Raw genomic sequence first — 17,579 nt, forward strand, 5'->3', positions numbered from 1 at the left:
GACCAATCTTTAATCTTTAATTCAAAGGACTAAGCTTAAATTTTAATCAGTTCATTCATCACACCTTTATTGGGCAGTTTGTCCTAGCCGCTGTGCTGAAACCTAGGTCTCCAGCCTTTTCTCTTAGTCTGCCTGTGGGTTGAGGTGTGTGTCAATGAAGTAGAAGGGGATAAGTGTCCTGTGCTAAGTGTCCAGTATGTGGCATGCACAGGGCAATTTTCCTGAGGGAAGTTAGGAAATAAGTAGATGTGCTATTTTAGCCCAATCTTGATGGATGGGGATAGGAATTAGCTAGCAAGAAAATATTGGGAAATTTTCCAACAAAGAAAACAGGCTAAGCTCTCAAGTAGTTGGAGCAATTATATGAGGCACTACGTGTTTGACCCCCAAAACACCCAAACCTATGGTTGTTGAATTTGTTTCAATTTTCAGCAACTCTCTCTCGGGTTTTGGAGACTAACATTTTATGGAGCAGATAGCCTTATTTTCCCATGGAGCAGCTGTCAGGTGGTTTGAATCACAGACTTGTGGTTAGCAGCCCCGTGTCTAGTCCACAGCACCACCAGGGCTCCTTAAGTGCCTTATAAAATAGAATTATAAATGCAGTGCCATTCTCTCGGGTGTAGTTTTGATTATTTTGACTTTAAAATGCATTTCTTTCAACAAGTGGTATAAAGAGACACTCTGTCTGAGAGCCATTGGTTTTCAGTACATGCTCTGGCATTAAATGACCTGGTTTAAACTACATGTCTGTCACATGCTAGCTGTGTAACTTTGAGCAGAATAATAACTTCTCTAAGCATTTGCTATATGCAATATATAGTAGTTGACTATGATTCTTGTGTTTCTGGCTACTAATAGATGTTTACGTGAGAATTGAATCTTAATTTTCTAGTTATTATGTGCATACTTTTAGGTAGTGACTCAATATATTTAGTAATATTGGCACTCTTATTTTCAGACGCTAGGGAATTTTAGGCCACTGGAGTAATTTTAGGCCACTACTGAAATAAAAAAGCTAAGATTGGCGGAGAAATTATCTGCTAAGGCATTTATTTTTCCCTCTCCACAGGAGGTTCTAAATGCTATTGTACTTATATTTTTAAGTAAAATAAGGTTAGTGATTTGACATGTTTTATTTATAGGCTTCCCCATGTGCTATTGAGTAGTTTGTAAAATGTAGTAGAGACAGTAGGTTACGAGCATTGGAATATAGGGAGGGCAGACTTTTGGAAGCCAGCACTGATGATTTGTGATTTTTTAATAGTAGTGAATGGGAGTGGGGAGCAGTTTGGGGATGCAGACAAGCAAGGAAAGTGGTAACAGCACCACTAGTAGCTAATAAGTAGTCTGAGTCCATTTGGTGTAGGATAGTGGCCCTCAGCATGGTACCCCCAATCCCAGAGGATCTTAAAGTACTAATGGAGGGTTTTTGTGGTATTTACAATCAATATAAACTGACCAGAATGTCAAGTTTGATGGGATTTTCCCAGAAATTATCAATTCTGTGTAGTGACATCAGTATTTCTGAAGCTGTTAAAAGCTCATGTAGGCATTTAATCTCTTTTCAATTTATGTTAAGTTGGGGACGTGCTTTCATTTTATTTAACTTCAGTTTTATAGGGGATATGTGGGTTTTGGTGAGGGAAAATGGTGAGGAAAAGCTGGAAAACATTGGTGGAAACACAGACAGACATTGTGTTAGAGTACAATGTTAATTTTGTCATTATGGGTGAGCCCAAGTAATCAGAACAAGCTTTAATTATAGCTGATGTATTGCTTGGTAAGGGAGAGAAGTGTGCGGGACATGTTGGAAACATATTATTTCGATATATATTTTTTAAAGGTTATGTTAGTAAAGGAATAAAATTAAAACATTTAATTGAGTAGCAACCATTTAATAACTTGTCAAATATAGTATTGTTGAAATTAAAAAAAATAATTTTATTGGGGGCTGATACAACTCTTATCACAATCCTTCCATCCATCCATTGTGTCAAGCCATCACCATTTGTACATATGTTGCCATCATCATTTTCAAAACATTTTCTTTCTACTTGAGCCCTTGGTATCAGCTCATTTTTCCCCCTCACCGCCTCCCTCATGAACCCTTGATAATCTATTAAAAAAAATTTTCATGTCTTACACTGATGGATGTTTCCCTTCACCCACTTTTCTCTTGTCTGTCTCCCTGGGAGGGGGTTATATGTAGATCATTGTGGCCTGTTCTCTCTTTCTCCCCCCCACCTTCCCCTTACCCTCCTGGTACGCTATTCTCATTATTGGTCCTGGGGGTGGGGGTGGGGGGTGTCTGTCCTGCATTCCCTGTGTTTCCAGAAATTTACTTGAATTTGGGAAATGTTTTAAGATTCCTCTGGTTTGTTAGAATTTTTATTTTTTATTTTATTAGAATTTTTAAAGTTTTTTCCTTCCCATGTAACATGTACCTTCTTCTGATTTTTATATCTTATGCTTTTATTGTATTTTAGCACATTTTTTATCATAAATGTTTGTTAAAAATAAAAAAATTTCTGTTTCACAGCCTTATCTAAAAATGATATCTTATATGATGGAGAAAATCATGACATGGAAGAAAAACCACATGACATTGTACAGAGCATTGTAGAAGAGATGGTCAACATTGTTGTTGGAGGTATTGTACTTCACATTCAATTAATTTTATTATACCTTGTAGAATTTCACATGATGGCGGAGAATAACCTCACAATTTTTAAAGCAAAAATGGCAAAATTATAATTTAAAAAATTTTTTATTTCCTTGTTAATTTATTGGGAATTTCGTTTTGAAGAAAAAAATATTTAACATTAATTTTATCATACTCCGCTTACAATCTTTTATAAAAACCTCTTGATTCTCCTCTTTAAGAAAAAAATTGGATGCCTTTTCATTTTTTAGTTTTGCTTTCAGTAGGAAGGAGCAGGACCAATTTCCCATGGTCCTAAATGCTAAATTTGAGCCTTAGTAGTGTAGTGGTTACACATTGGGCTGTGATCCTCATAGTTGGCAGTTTGAAACCATCAACAGTTTTCTACTCCCACAAAGTCTCAGGAACCCACAGGGGATCACTGTGAGTCAGCATTGACTCAATGGCAGTGAGTTAAATGCTAAATTTATTAATAAAATATTGTTTAATGAATTGGTTTTGAGTATTGCATATCTTTCTTGGGAAATAACTTAAAAGTCTGCCTTTATTATCACAGACTAATTATAGTTGCTGTATAGTTCATGTCTTATGAATTAATTTATAAAAATGTTTGAAAGTTTGCTAGGAATGTCATGTTTTTCATAATAGTATTATACATAGTATTAGTTTAAGGCTAACACTGTGGTACTTAACTTAATCCACTGTATTTTACACAAAGTCGAGTGTGGTACCATGTACATATGCTCTTCTAGAAGCATGATATGAACACTGAATATACTATTTTAGCAACAATGGGTGCAAACATAACAAACTCTGGGCAGTGTTTCATTCTGTTTTGCATAGGTCACTCTTGAGTCCGAAGAAACTTAGCAGCATTTAACAATAACATCAAACTCCTGTTTATTCATTGCTAACAGTTTCTTCCCTCATGCAACACTAGAAACAGACATTCATCTAACTACATTCTCATTCTTTGGTTTTATTTATTTATTCTTCATCCTGCAAAAACTTAATGGAATATGAACGGTTGCATGACAGCGTAGAGGGATACATAAATTAATCCAAGAAAAACCATGCTCTTGAGGAAAAGGGTTTGAAATTTATACCTGTAGGACCAATACAAAGTAAAAAGTGCAAGTTTGCATAGAAATAAATAACTATATTATATTAAAATTCAGCAAAGCAGTGGTTATTTCCAACAACAGTATTTCAGCAGGAGGGCTTCTTGTAGATGGTGATATTTCAATATAAACCGTGTGGATTCACACAGAAATGGAGGAGTGATAGTTCCTATATTAGAAATGTATCAGAAAAAAAATGTATCAGCAAAGGTTTAGAGGAGAGAATGGTTAGACATATTTGGGAATTGTAAAGTTGTGGTTTGGCTTAAGTATAGAGCAGGAATGGGACTATCAATACCAACATCACACACATCACCAAAGAAGCAGTTCTAGTCATTGTATTAGGGGTCAGTTAATTAAATGTTTGACTAGCGTCACCTGTGAATGACACTATAAAAATCCAAATAGCGTTTGGCAGAAAAAAGGTTCCCCGCCCCTGTTACATTGTTATGGTTAGGTTCCTTCTCCTGAGTTTTGGCAATGCAACCTCACATACAACAGAACAAAACACTGCTTGATCTTTGCCATTCTCACAAATATTCCTATGCTTGAGCCCACTGTTGCAGCCACTGTGCCAGTCCATCTTCTTCAGGGCCTTCCTCTTTTTTCACTGCCCTTCCACTTTACCAAGCTGGATGTCCTTTTTCAGGGACTGGTCTCTCCTGACCCCATGTCCAAAGTATGTGAAACAAAATCTTGCCTTTTTTGCCTCCAAGGAGCACTCTGGCATGACTTCTTCCAATACAGATCTGTTTGTCCTTTTAGCAGCCCATGGTACTTTGAATATTCTTCTCCAGCACCACAATTCAAAAGCATTGATTCTTCTTCGGTCTTCTTTATTCACTGCCCAACTTTCACATGCATATGAGGCAATGCGAATTCTATGGCTTGAGTCGGGCACACCTTAGTCCTCAGAGTAACATCCTTGCTTTCCAGTACTCTGAAGAGGTCTTGTGCAGCAGATTTGCCTAATGCAGCTTGTCTTTTGATTTCTTGACTGCTGCTTCCATGAGCATTGATTGTTGATCCAAACAAGACAAAAATCCTTAACAGCTTCAACCTCTTCTCCATTTATCATGATGTTACTTATTGGTCCAGTTGTGAGGATTTTTTTTTCTTTACCTTGAGTTGTAATCCATACTGAAGTCTGGAATCCTTGATCTTCAGCAGTAAGGGCCTCAGTCCCTCTCACTTTCAGCCAGCAAAGTTGTGTCATATTCATATCACAGGCTGTTAATAAGTCTTCCTCCAATTCTGATGCCAAGTTCTTTTCATATAACTCACTTTCTCTGATGATTTGCTCACCATACAGATTGAATGAGTATGGTGAGAGGATACAACCCTGTTGCATACCTTTCCTGATTTTAAACCATGCAGTATTTGCTTATTCTGTGCTCACAACTACCTTTTGATCTATGTACAAGTTCTACATGAACATAATGAAGTGCTCTAGAATTCCTATTCCTCTCAAAGTTCTCCATAATTGGTTATGAACCACATAGTTGAATGCCTTGGCATAGTCAGTAAAACACAAGCATATTTCTGGTGTTCTTTAATTTTAGCCAAGATTCACCTGACATCAACACTGACGTTCCTTGTTCCATGTACTCTTCTGAACCTGGTCTGAACTCTGATAGTAGCTCCTTATCTGTACTTCAGCAACCATTGTTGGATGATCTTCAGCAAAATTTTCCATGTGATATCATTTATATTCTATAATTTGAGCATTGGGTCACGGTTCTTTGAAATGGATACAAACGTCCATCTCTTCCAGCTGTCTTACAAATTTCCTGGCATAGACTAGTAAGTAAATTGGGGATTACCTGTATATAGAATTAGATCAATCTCCCTTCCGTGTCAATATCCACAGAGACTTGAAAGCAAATGCTGTGACATTTTGGGGGGTGGGGAGTGGAGTGAAATGAGGAGGGTAGTCTCAAGTTGTCAATTATTGGGCTACATCAAAGTAATAGAGAATTGAATCAAAAACCAATGACTTTAAAGTCCATGACCTGGAAATAGCAATCCTTTGCTTGTCACACGCAAGTGTTTTAGCTTATAAGTCCCAAAGAGTGATTCAGTTCTTTTAATCTGCAGCATGGGTACATTTAATGTAAAGTCCAGTTTGCTTAGTGGGGTTTCCAAAACAGATCCTTCTGATGGGGCCTCAGAAGAAAGCTATACACCGCAAAATGGCAAAATCTAAAATCTGTAGCCTATAGCACGGGACCTGGATCACTAAAGGCAGAAAGGAAATTTGGTCAAAAATGTATGATTAGCAACATTATACACATTATACAAGGTGGAATTTTTCATTTGGGATTCTACACTAGTAGTGTTAGGGGTTTTCTCCAAGGGCATATTGCCCTTTTTCAGTTTTTCCAGAAACAGAAGTCAAATCACTATCTTAGATACATGCCCACCCCCATCTCTGGTCATGAGTTTTCATAAAAATTCACTGAATATCATTATAGGAGTGTCTAATAAATTAGTATGACCATAGGATAGTACTATATGGTAGGAACTATTTGGGTCTCTCCCCCCAGATTAGAAATTGGCCCTAGTTAAGGTGACATTGCTTATGAAGATGTACAACTAAGGGAGTGATAAGTGGATTATGAGCATTAGAGAAACACATCAAAACATTGCCTGGGAGATCAGATTAAATGACATGACCTGCCTTAAACCCACTTGACCAGTCCGATTTCCTTTTTTGGAATCTGACCCTCTAAACACATTGAATTTTTCAAAGGGCACAGTGCTCAGAGAAAAATGGTCTACTGGTCTTTCAGATTCAAAATGGTTACTAGGCCCCATATTTTTGTTTTGGTCTTAATTTTAAGAGCCAAAGGGTTTGTTGTTGCTTTTTTAAAAAAAGAACATTAGGAGCAAATGGTTCACATATGGTTATCACAACTTCTAGGAAAGCCAGACACAGGACAGAAATATTAATATCTGTGAGTCTGGGTAGACTAGAGAAACAAATTCATAGACATACGTGTGTATAAGGAAGAGATTTATATAATGAGTAATTATACATTAAGAAAACATCCCAGCCCATTTCAAATCAAGTCCACAAGTCCGATATTAGCCCATATGTCTGATACCAATGTATAAAGTCCTCTTCAGGCTCAACGAAACACATGCAATGACACCAAATGCAGGAAGATCACAGGCCAGTGGGTGGAAAGTCTTGTGGATCCAGTGGCGTTGTAAGCATTTCAGCGCTGGCAGGGGTCTCCATGTGACTCCTCCAGCTCACGGCACTAGCATAGTTCCATGTGTCTTGTCAGCTGCAATGTCCCCCAGGGAGTGAGCCTGTGTCCTGACTCCAGTGAGCTATTTATCTCTTTGGTGCCCTCCAAAATGCAGTCATCAAGCTACGACCTGATTGACAGGCTAGACTCCACCTCTTCACTCTTAATCCTCTCTCTCAAATTGACAAACAATTATATAACTACCACACAATGTAAGGCCAAATGTTTGAAAATAACATACAACTAAGTATCATAAATACTATGAGGTATTTATTTATTTTTAAGTAATACTAGTACAAACTCCAGTCTGTGAAAACCTTGGGTGTGTATGAACAAAGGGGTCAAAATGGGCACTCAAAACATTCCTATATTAAAACACAAACTGCCACTTTGGAACTTAGCAAGGAATCATACTCTTAGTCTATAATTTGTAATCCATAGCTCAGATCTCACTAGCTTCTCACACTGATTTTTATGAGTTTGTTAAATTTTGCTAATAGAAGCTTTGAATTAGAGAGTCATGATATTTTAAACCCCAAAGTTAAACAATTGGGGGTAAATGAAAAAATAAATAAAAGTAGTTCCTTATATCGCAGAAAATACTCTTAAAATGCCCACAATATCCCCACACGTAGAATGTACAGAAGCATTTAATCTGTTTACTAGTTATTCTCTAGACGATTTTTCTATCCATTGTAATTCATGGACTCTTCCCTTTTTTTGTTCTAGAAATCTTCAGTTGCACTGGTGGGCTCCATCCAACTCAGGATATTAGTTCTTTTTAAAATAAGTCCCAAATAGTCCATTATTTGGTTGGAAGTTTCTAGTCAAATGTAATGTCTCCGCAGGTCAACGAAGCAGAAGCTTATTTGTAGTGAACAGAACTCGCTGTCACTGTGCTTAGTCAGTAGTGTCATGGCATTCCTGAGCCCTTGTTTTCTGGAGGGTGAGCAGCCTGTATCCTTAGTCTGGGCGGGCAGACTTTTGAGTCATCACAGGCAAAGAGATGAAGAGGACTGTGCATCGTTCTTCTGTTCCTGGGAAAACACTGACGTTTTTTAGGAAGGAATGGTTATTTTGAAGGCTAGCGCATTGTCAGTGTAATAGTTGTGTTTCTGTAACATGTACTTTAATAATAAAATTTGCAGTATTAAGTAGCATGTTGAACGTTAGCGTATTTACAGCAAAAGATCTGCCTGGAAAGTAACTGTGTTTTATGTTTCCCAGATGTATGTCTGAGCTTTTTTTTACATGTCACAATTGTTCAATGTAAAACATAGTTTAGAATTAACCCTCCTCGTTGATCCAGTGTATTTTAATATGGAGAACAAAAAGCAGCTTCTGGATAAGGGCACCCGAAGCTGCTGCTCCATTCATTTCATGCCTCAATCAAAAGTTGATGACATGTTATTACTGAGGCAATTGTGTTTTTACATATATTTTATATTTGTGTGTATTTTGGTGAATTCCCATAGACACTGTTATCTCCATTTTGCTGAAACTTAAGTGAAGAAAGACAAATAACTTTCCAGTTAAAGTGATGGATATAGAAACAAGGATCTTTCATAGTCCCAAATCTATCCCTATAATACAAAGTTTTCCTCATGCTAGTTTATAGTTTATTTCATTGTTAGTAAGAAAGGACCAATTTCCTGCCAAGTGTCTATTGAGCTATGGCCTCACACCCATGTGCTCCTTTTTAAAAAGAGCTACACTTAGAATAGTTCTAGGACTAGGTGTTCCACTGGACTTCCATGTTCTCCTGGAAGTTTTGTTTCTATTTATATTAATTACCCATATGATTACTCAGCATAACAGAATGAAAAGTGTGTATCGATGTAGGCCATGCTTTTTAAAACTGGTACGAAGAACACATTCTTAGAGATTAATGTCCTAACAATATAAGGAGTGAGATGAAGTATATTTCAGGAACATTACATACTGTTTGTCCCCTTTGAAGAGCTGAAAGCATATTAACAAATTAAAGGCTGTATTAAAGAAAAGCATGTTTCCCTAAACTTATTTGATATGAAATTTGGTTTAAGAATCTTCAGTTAACATCTCATGGCAGTAACGTTCATTCAAACCCAAGTTAGTAAACTGAAATTAAGTTCTGTTTTGGCACGTAGTGCTTAGCATTTCATCAGCTGAATGTGTTTCATTGCCAAAGCAACTTCAGAGTTATATTTGTACATATTTTAAATTCATTCTTGTGAGTGTGCTAACCTTTAAATGATGACAATACATATTACACCTACTGCTCTTTTGCCACTGCTTCATTTGAAATAGTGTATGCTTTTTATAAATACACTTGGTTAATTCAAAGTATTTTTTATCATTTTAGACATGGGAGATGGCACTCCTGTAAGTGCAAACACAGATGGCAATGCTGGAACTTTGGAAGACGGGAGTGATAGTGAGAATATCCAAGCAAACGGAATTCCTGGAACACCAATTTCTGTTGCATACACACCATCTTTACCTGATGACAGGTTATCTGTCTCTTCCAATGATACTCAGGTATAATTGGAGGGACAGCTCAGTAATCTCACAGCTGTGTTATATTTAGTTGATGATACTGGCAGATTTCAAGATGGGAAAGTAAAATACATTTTTCCCTCCCTTCCACTTAATAATATAAATCAAAGCAGCTTAATCCCTTTCAATGTTGATGGTTGCATTCTCAACTTTAAGGCCGGTGTCATGATTTCCATCTGCCTTTCACCTTGGCCCATTTGAAGAAATGACATTGATAAATAACATTCTCAAAAGAATGTTTGGGATTGATATCAGTGAAGCCAAGGTTGGGAGTTAGGAATGTTAATACCTTTTTCAAGATATTTCTGGGATCCTAGAATGAGGAAAAGGAGTGGGTTATTAGTTGGGTTGCTAACTGCAAGGGCAACAGTTTGAAACCACCATGTCCTTCTTGAGACAAAGATTTTTTGCTCCCCTAAATTTTTACAGCTCCAGAGATCCAAAGGGGCAATTCTGTTCTGTCCTGTACAATTGCTGAGAGTCAAAATCAACTCAACAGCAGTGAGCTCTAGGGGGCTGGGGTGGGGGGGATTAAAAATGAGAATGAACTTTCAGAATTTTAAGAAGCATCCTTTACTTAAGGCGATAATGAAATCACTACTATGGTAGTAGCAGGTCTTCACTATTACTGTTAGTATTATGTAGGTTTTATCCTTATCTTTTTAGATAAGAGCATCCTATCCTAAATTCATGCTCCATCTATTGACCTTTACGCATTACTGGTGTGTAGCAAATACCAACTTTTAGACATTGCTTTGACAATCTTCATTGTCTGTGTCTGCTCAAGAGAAGATGAAAAGTTGAAAAGGAAAACAAATAAAGCATGTAACAGAAGAAAGTATGTATAATTTAGGCCTCTGGATGAAATATCCTGTCAGGGCATTATGAGCTAGGGTTTTATCAATAATCATATGAACTGGGTCGATTTTAAGATTTTTTTGTGGTAGCAATGGGGCAATATTTAAGAACAATGCAATTTTTTGGTAAGTATTTAATTGTGGAGGGGTGGGGTAGTTTGTCAAATTAAAGAAAAGTGGTATAGCAAATACCTCATCTGGTTTTCTTTTGATAGGTAGGGTAAACATCTTTATATTAATGTAATAAAAATATATTAGAAGGCTGTTTGAAAAAATGAAAAACACTGAAAACTGTCTGCCTTGTCATGGTATGTTGGTATGTTAACTTGTTTAGGAATCTGGAAACTCTTCAGGACCTTCACCTGGTGCTAAGTTTTCCCACATTTTACAAAAGGATGCCTTTCTAGTATTCAGGTCATTGTGTAAACTGTCAATGAAGCCACTGTCAGATGGACCGCCAGATCCAAAGTAAGTCAATAGTTGATAGCCTGTTTTCTTTTTCAGCTTAAAATTTATTAAGAGAATCTTTGAGTTTCCTTTTATTCTCTTGGTACTGTAGCATTCAAAACTTTTTAGGCTGTTTCATGCTTAAATTAAAAATGTGAAAAACACTTGATTTACAAAACTGCTGGAGTAAGTACCTTGCAGTTTTTCTCAAAGAGTGCAGACAGCATTACAGAATAGTGCCTGTTACCTAATTGGAGCTCAGTAAGTATTACTGAGTGGTTGAGTGAGTGTATGAATGATTTTTGTTGTCATTGATGTCAATATTGTAAGTAACTTTGAAACTCAAGTAGCTCTGTGTCCTAGCTTCAGACTAGGCTTCTGGAAGCATCAAAAGGTAACGAAGCCCAAAGTAAATACAGTGAACCCTCGCCACTTCACGCTTCAACTTCCGCGGCTTCACTCTATCGCGGTTTTTGCGTAACAGCACCCACTGCCTACACCCGCTCCTTCAGAGGAAAAAGACGGCGACCCACCTGTAGAGTATATCCCTTAAGTCGTTTCATAGGCTATTGATTACAGTATTTGTAAGAACTATGTATAATAATACTGTATGTGAAATATATAATACTGTAAACTAGATGCCATAAATAAATATAATAAATAATAAATGATAATTGTAACATCCAAAATGTTTTACTGTATTTTCCCTTTTTCGTTTAATAAATTGGGTAATACGAGTGTAATGGTGACTAAAGGGTGTTTTTTCATGTCCTCTATGCTCTAACTACGAAAATATTTGATTTACAAATAAAGAATCCTACTTCGCGGAATTTCATTTATCACGGTAGGGTCTAGAACCGATTAACTGCGATAAACGAGGGTTCACTGTAAATCCTAAGTGTCATAATATATGATATGCATTCATTAAAGTCTGACAAAATACCCTAGGGAGTGCCTTAGCGTACACATCTTGTACCTGATTCCTATAAAACATTTACTTAATGCTAGGGAGGCACGGTTTTGTAAGTTATAGTCAACTGTCTTTATAGGGATCAACTTTACTGCTTGAGATTGAAGTTTGGGATTGTTAGAGTGACCTGGCTCTACTGAGGAAGCATGAGCTATTGCAATAATCCTTTGAGAACGTTCAGGAGAGAAACAGGAAGGCCTGCTTGGAATTTTAAAACAGTGTATAGCTAAGAAAAAAGAACTGGAAACTGCCGTTATAACAGTTTGAATGCGGCACAGTCTGAAATGTTTGTGATGATTTTACTTTTTTATTATTTATTATTAACTGAGAGTTAATACATATATTGTTCCATAGTTCAATAACATCAAGTAGAATTATACAATTGCTACCACAATCGGTTACAAAACATTCTTTTTCTTCTGGACTCCTTGACATCATCTCCCTTTTAACCCCTGGATCCCCTGAAGCCCTTTTCCTACTTGCTGTCCCTATAGGTTCATCAATCCTGGGTTTCCTATACCGAAACACAGGGAAACATAGAACACACAGCGTCATGAGGGTGACCTCCAATGACAGAACACCCCTGAGACACACCCTAATATGAACAAATGCCATCATTTTAAATGGGAATAGGGTTGTGAACAAAAGCAACAAGGCATACCTCTTAATTTTTCCTTCTGCAATGGAAAAATAAGTTGACTGTAATACTTGTGTGGGGTTCCTTTTCATATAATTATATTCATTTCATATTTACTCCTGCTGGGGGAGAAGTTCGTTTATAATTTTATGGTAAAAATACATGCAACAGATTTTACCATTATATCCATTTTTGTGTATATAATTCAGTGAAATTAATTACATTCCCTATGTTTTACTACCATCACTACCACTCATTCCAAAATTTTTACATCACCTCAAAGAGAAGCTCAGAACTTCTTTAACAGTAACTCCTTTCCTCCCCATGCCCCTACCCCAAACCTCCTAAACCAAACCCATGTGAGTCACAGCCCAACTTTTAACCACTCTGCCACCGGGGCTCCTCCCTCAAGCTCTGGTCAATACTAATTTGTGAGTGATTTTTCCCATTTAAAAAGTTTCTAAAGTCACATAGTACAGGAAGCATCTGTAATTATCGATTACTTATGGATTAGCTTATTTACATACTGTGCTATCTTTATGCATTTTAGTTTTCATTTTATCTCCATTTAGAAAAAAAATTATAAATTGTGGTGCAGGACATATCTTTGGAATAACCTATAATTACCGTAATGCTAAATTTGTTCATATATTGTGACTTCTCTTTTACATTTTAGATCTCATGAGCTACGATCCAAGATTCTCTCATTGCAGTTACTTCTGTCCATTCTGCAGAATGCAGGACCTGTTTTCAGGACTAATGAGATGTTTATTAATGCTATTAAGCAGTACCTATGCGTTGCACTCTCAAAAAATGGAGTCTCATCTGTTCCAGAGGTTTTTGAGCTTTCTCTATCAATATTTCTAACTTTGTTATCAAACTTCAAGACACATCTGAAGATGCAAATTGAGGTAAGTTTTGTATTTAGGCATTAAAGTACAAGATTAGTGTTGACAGTTTCATTTGGTTTGTATTAAATCAGATTTTTAATACTAAAGGTTTTCAAAATGTGAATCATATTTGTATGCTACGTACCATACACCCTACACTTCTACCCCATTCTCATTTATTTAAGATGTGCCTATGAAGTGCTAGGCAGCACTAAGAATGCAAGACCTTGTCTTGTGAAGAATTTGTGCTAGGCAAATGAATGTGTCTAGATGTCAGGAATTAATTTCACCCTCACACTAACTCATTGTTTATATTGTTTGTAATTGTGACTTTGGTTATTCAAAGAAAGCTCCAAGTTTTCATAGTGACATTGAGGCTTATCTGTGGTGCCATTATTACTAACAGAAATTTTCCGATACCATGATAACTTGAAATCAGCTTTGGCAATTCTTGACAATTTCTATGACGACTGAATGGGAAAAAAAGGTCCAAATCTACACTGTGTCTATAGACATGGTTTTAAACTACTTAAGCTTTAGCACTTTAAAAGGGGTGCTTGGGGAATGGATTTTAGGGGGATTATAATTTAAGATATTGAAAAGAATTATTTCTGCTTTGTGTTTACATATAGAATATTATATTTTTTGTAATGTATATAACAATATTATGTATCTAAAGTTTTCTCTAAACTTTTGGAGATTTTTAAATATATTTTCTAAATATTTTAGAAAGAGGCTCTAAAATATTTAAAAAGATTTAGCAGTACTAAATTAGCGAACTTCAACGTTTTCTTTTTCTACGGTCCAGATGTACCAATTTCTTTGTTATCCCCTTCAAATCAACATTTTAAAGTAGTGCTTTGTGTTGTATTGATGGGATACTTTTCCAGCTTTTCATGTGAAAATATTGAGTTAGGATGGTCTGTGTCATTAGAGATACTCACTTGTATGTTGATCAGTCTTTACCGTATTATATTTGACATTTAGCGTCTGGGCTTATCTTTGTGTCATAATTTATGGTAAAACCTAATAGTTTATTTAGTAGAAAGGATAAACTATTATTCTCCCAGACATTTGAGATTGTTAAACTAGTCATGGGATCCTATATTGATATTCTATGACAGCTATTAAAATTCATTTAGAACATTATAGTAGTAAGTTAGTATAAAAACGACCTTGTTTTTCTACCTTAAACACTTTTATTTGGTCCATATCTTTTGACATGATTACCTTACTAAAGTTTCAGAAGTTTTCCATATAGCTATTTAAAGAATACAAAGCTTTAGCTAAAGACAGTTGCTATTTTTAGTATTTTTAGATGATCTTCCCAGTTATCTTCAGGAACTACAAGCGGAGAATTATAGTTGTTAACATTTGAAACTTTTTTTATCAACCTGTATGACTTTTTTTCTTAATATGTAATTTCTATGGTGAATTAGGTGTAGGGGTGGTTACATTTCAGATGATCAATTTTGTATTCAAGTGAGGAATCATTTGTATTTTTCAGACAACAGAGAGCTCCAGTTTTGTGAGTAATTGTATAACTAAATTACATGGGCTATGTCCTTTTTATTCTGTCGATTAGAATTACTCTCTGCTATTGAGTCGATGCCAACTCAGCAAACTTATAGGACAGGGTAGAACTGCCTCCGGGAGTAGAAAACCTCATTTTTCTCCTACAGAGCCACTGATCATTTTGAACCACTGACCTTGTGGTTAGCAACCTATAAGTGATGCGCAGTAAAATGTATACTTTTCTCAGAGGGTAGCCAATGGATATATTTAGTTTTGTAAATATACACACGTTCACATGATAATTCTATTCTGAGGGAACTCTAAATCATAGCAGATTTCTTCTGCCGTAGCAAACAAAACACAACAATTTGAAGTGCAGTGCAGATACTGTAAGAGCTCCTTAAAATCATCAGCCCATTTTATTTTAGTTTTCATGTGTTAGAGAAAGAACTCAAAAAATTCCAGAAGACCCTGGGTCCACATCTCTGCTCTATAGCTTTGGGAGATTTGAAACTGTACATGAAGCAACATTTTAAACAGAAGTTTTCCCTTAATCCCAGGTATTCTTTAAAGAGATTTTCCTGTACATCTTGGAAACTTCAACCAGCTCATTTGACCACAAATGGATGGTTATTCAGACCCTGACAAGAATTTGTGCAGGTACTGAAAATGAGCTTCACTACTCTCTCTTGCTAATGAGAAGATACTTAAGTGGTCAAATGTATTCCTATACTAGATGCCTTTTATTAAAATTAATGTGTTATATTCTTACAGATGCCCAGAGTGTAGTGGATATTTATGTAAACTATGATTGTGATCTAAATGCAGCAAATATATTTGAAAGATTAGTAAATGATCTATCAAAAATTGCCCAAGGACGGGGCAGTCAAGAACTTGGTATGAGTAATGTTCAGGTAAGAATTTTTAACATTTATATCTAATATGAACTTTGCCACGGAAGAGGAACATTTTGTTTGTTTTATATATATTTGCTTTTCTTTAACTTAAGAATGTTTTTGCAGGAATTGAGCCTGAGGAAGAAAGGTTTAGAATGCCTGGTGTCGATTCTGAAGTGTATGGTGGAGTGGAGTAAGGATCAGTATGTGAATCCCAACTCTCAAACAACTCTTGGTAAGGGGCAGTTTCAGTTTTCATTCTTTTCTTCAATGTAAGTAAATTATACCTTCAAGATTGGGTGCAGATGCCTTTAAAGCAGTTCATGACCTATTTTGTTCCATGAAGGAGCATTCCTTATAAGTTAAATAACTAGTTTTAAAATGATTAATTTCCAACTTAGTTTTCAAAAGTATATTTAAATTTTTCCTTAACCATGATAATTTAGTAATAGCCCTAGTTTTATGTACTGTTTTTCGTTATTTTTAGTATAACAATAAAAGAGAACACATTTGTGCAGCTTGCTGTAAGATAATCAGGGGAGGAACAGGTAAAAGTTGGTATTTTTTAGGAAGGTTGAATTGTTTATCTTCCGTGTAGTCTATAAGCTTGTCTTAGCTTAATCAAGAGTGTTGGGAAGGAAACTGTTCCTCGTCAGCATGAGTTGAGCACAGGAGACTCGGTGAATGCTCAGCACTGCAGATGCAACAAAAGAGCCCCTACTAGTGTAAAACATCCAAGTTTCATGTTGTTGTTGTGTTAGGTTTGTTTGTTTTACCGTGTCTTAATATTAAGATCTTCTGTGGTACTCGATGTTTGTTTTGTGTTACATTGGTATCACCGTAACGTAGACCTATCTTGCTTTATTCTAATTTGTTTTATCTTTCCTGTTTCTTTCCTTTATTTAACAAAATAACTCATCAGTTTTTCTTCTTATAGGTCAGGAGAAACCCTCAGAACAAGAGACAAGTGAAATGAAACATCCTGAGACAATAAATAGATATGGCAGTTTAAATTCTCTGGAGTCAACATCATCATCAGGAATAGGCAGCTACAGCACACAGATGTCTGGCAATGATAATCCAGAACAATTTGAGGTCCTAAAGCAGCAAAAAGAAATAATAGAGCAAGGGATAGATTTGTAAGTATCAGATTCTTTTTTTAAAATTATTTGTACGTGAACCTAGGACCGTATGCTTTTATTTTATTTTTTTAAACAGGCTTTCTAACTGATTTTCTTTTATTTTATTTTTAATATTTTTATTGGGGGCTCTTACATCTATTATCACAGTCCAAACATTCATCCAGGATGTCAAACACATTTGCACATATGCCACCATCATCGTTTTCAAAGCATTCTCTTCCCATTTCGGCCCCTGATATCCGCTACCTATTTCTTCCCCCTCCTGCCCCAGCCCACCTTCCCTCACAAACACTTGATAAGTTATGGATTATTTTTTCCATATCTTGCATCATTCTCTGTTGCCCCTCACCCACTTTTCATTATTCACTCCCCTGGGAGGGGGTTATATGTTGATCCTTGTGATCGTTCCCCCTTTCTCCCACCATCCTGCCGTAATCCTCCTGGTATGTCTACTCACCTCGTTGTCCCTGAGGGATTTATCTATCCTGGATTCCTTGTGTTGTGGGCTCTTATCTGTAGCAGTGGGCATGCTCTGGTCTAATCCAATTTGTAAGGTAGAATAGAGGTCGTGATAGTGGGGTGAAGGAAGCACCAAATAACTAGAGGAAGGTTGTGTGTTTCATCACTGCTATACTACACACTGA

At 36.3% G+C, this 17,579-nt stretch overlaps 1 protein-coding gene across 1 annotated transcript in view; it reads left to right on the plus strand.

Annotated features, from left to right (window-relative positions):
- The window catches only part of ARFGEF1 (ADP ribosylation factor guanine nucleotide exchange factor 1), a 145,948-nt gene that overhangs the window by 54,041 nt on the left and 74,328 nt on the right, over positions 1-17,579 (plus strand). The window contains exons 7-14 of the mRNA XM_004697529.2: positions 2,543-2,653; positions 9,388-9,563; positions 10,773-10,906; positions 13,169-13,403; positions 15,458-15,557; positions 15,672-15,811; positions 15,920-16,028; positions 16,731-16,932. Coding sequence (XP_004697586.2) covers positions 2,543-2,653; positions 9,388-9,563; positions 10,773-10,906; positions 13,169-13,403; positions 15,458-15,557; positions 15,672-15,811; positions 15,920-16,028; positions 16,731-16,932 — 1,207 coding nt within the window. The remainder of the gene's footprint in view (positions 1-2,542; positions 2,654-9,387; positions 9,564-10,772; positions 10,907-13,168; positions 13,404-15,457; positions 15,558-15,671; positions 15,812-15,919; positions 16,029-16,730; positions 16,933-17,579) is intronic.

The sequence above is a fragment of the Echinops telfairi genome, unplaced genomic scaffold (assembly GCF_000313985.2).
Source record: "Echinops telfairi isolate 266 unplaced genomic scaffold, ASM31398v2 ScPeMD7_1;HRSCAF=3_0, whole genome shotgun sequence".
NCBI classification, from domain to species: domain Eukaryota; kingdom Metazoa; phylum Chordata; class Mammalia; order Afrosoricida; family Tenrecidae; genus Echinops; species Echinops telfairi.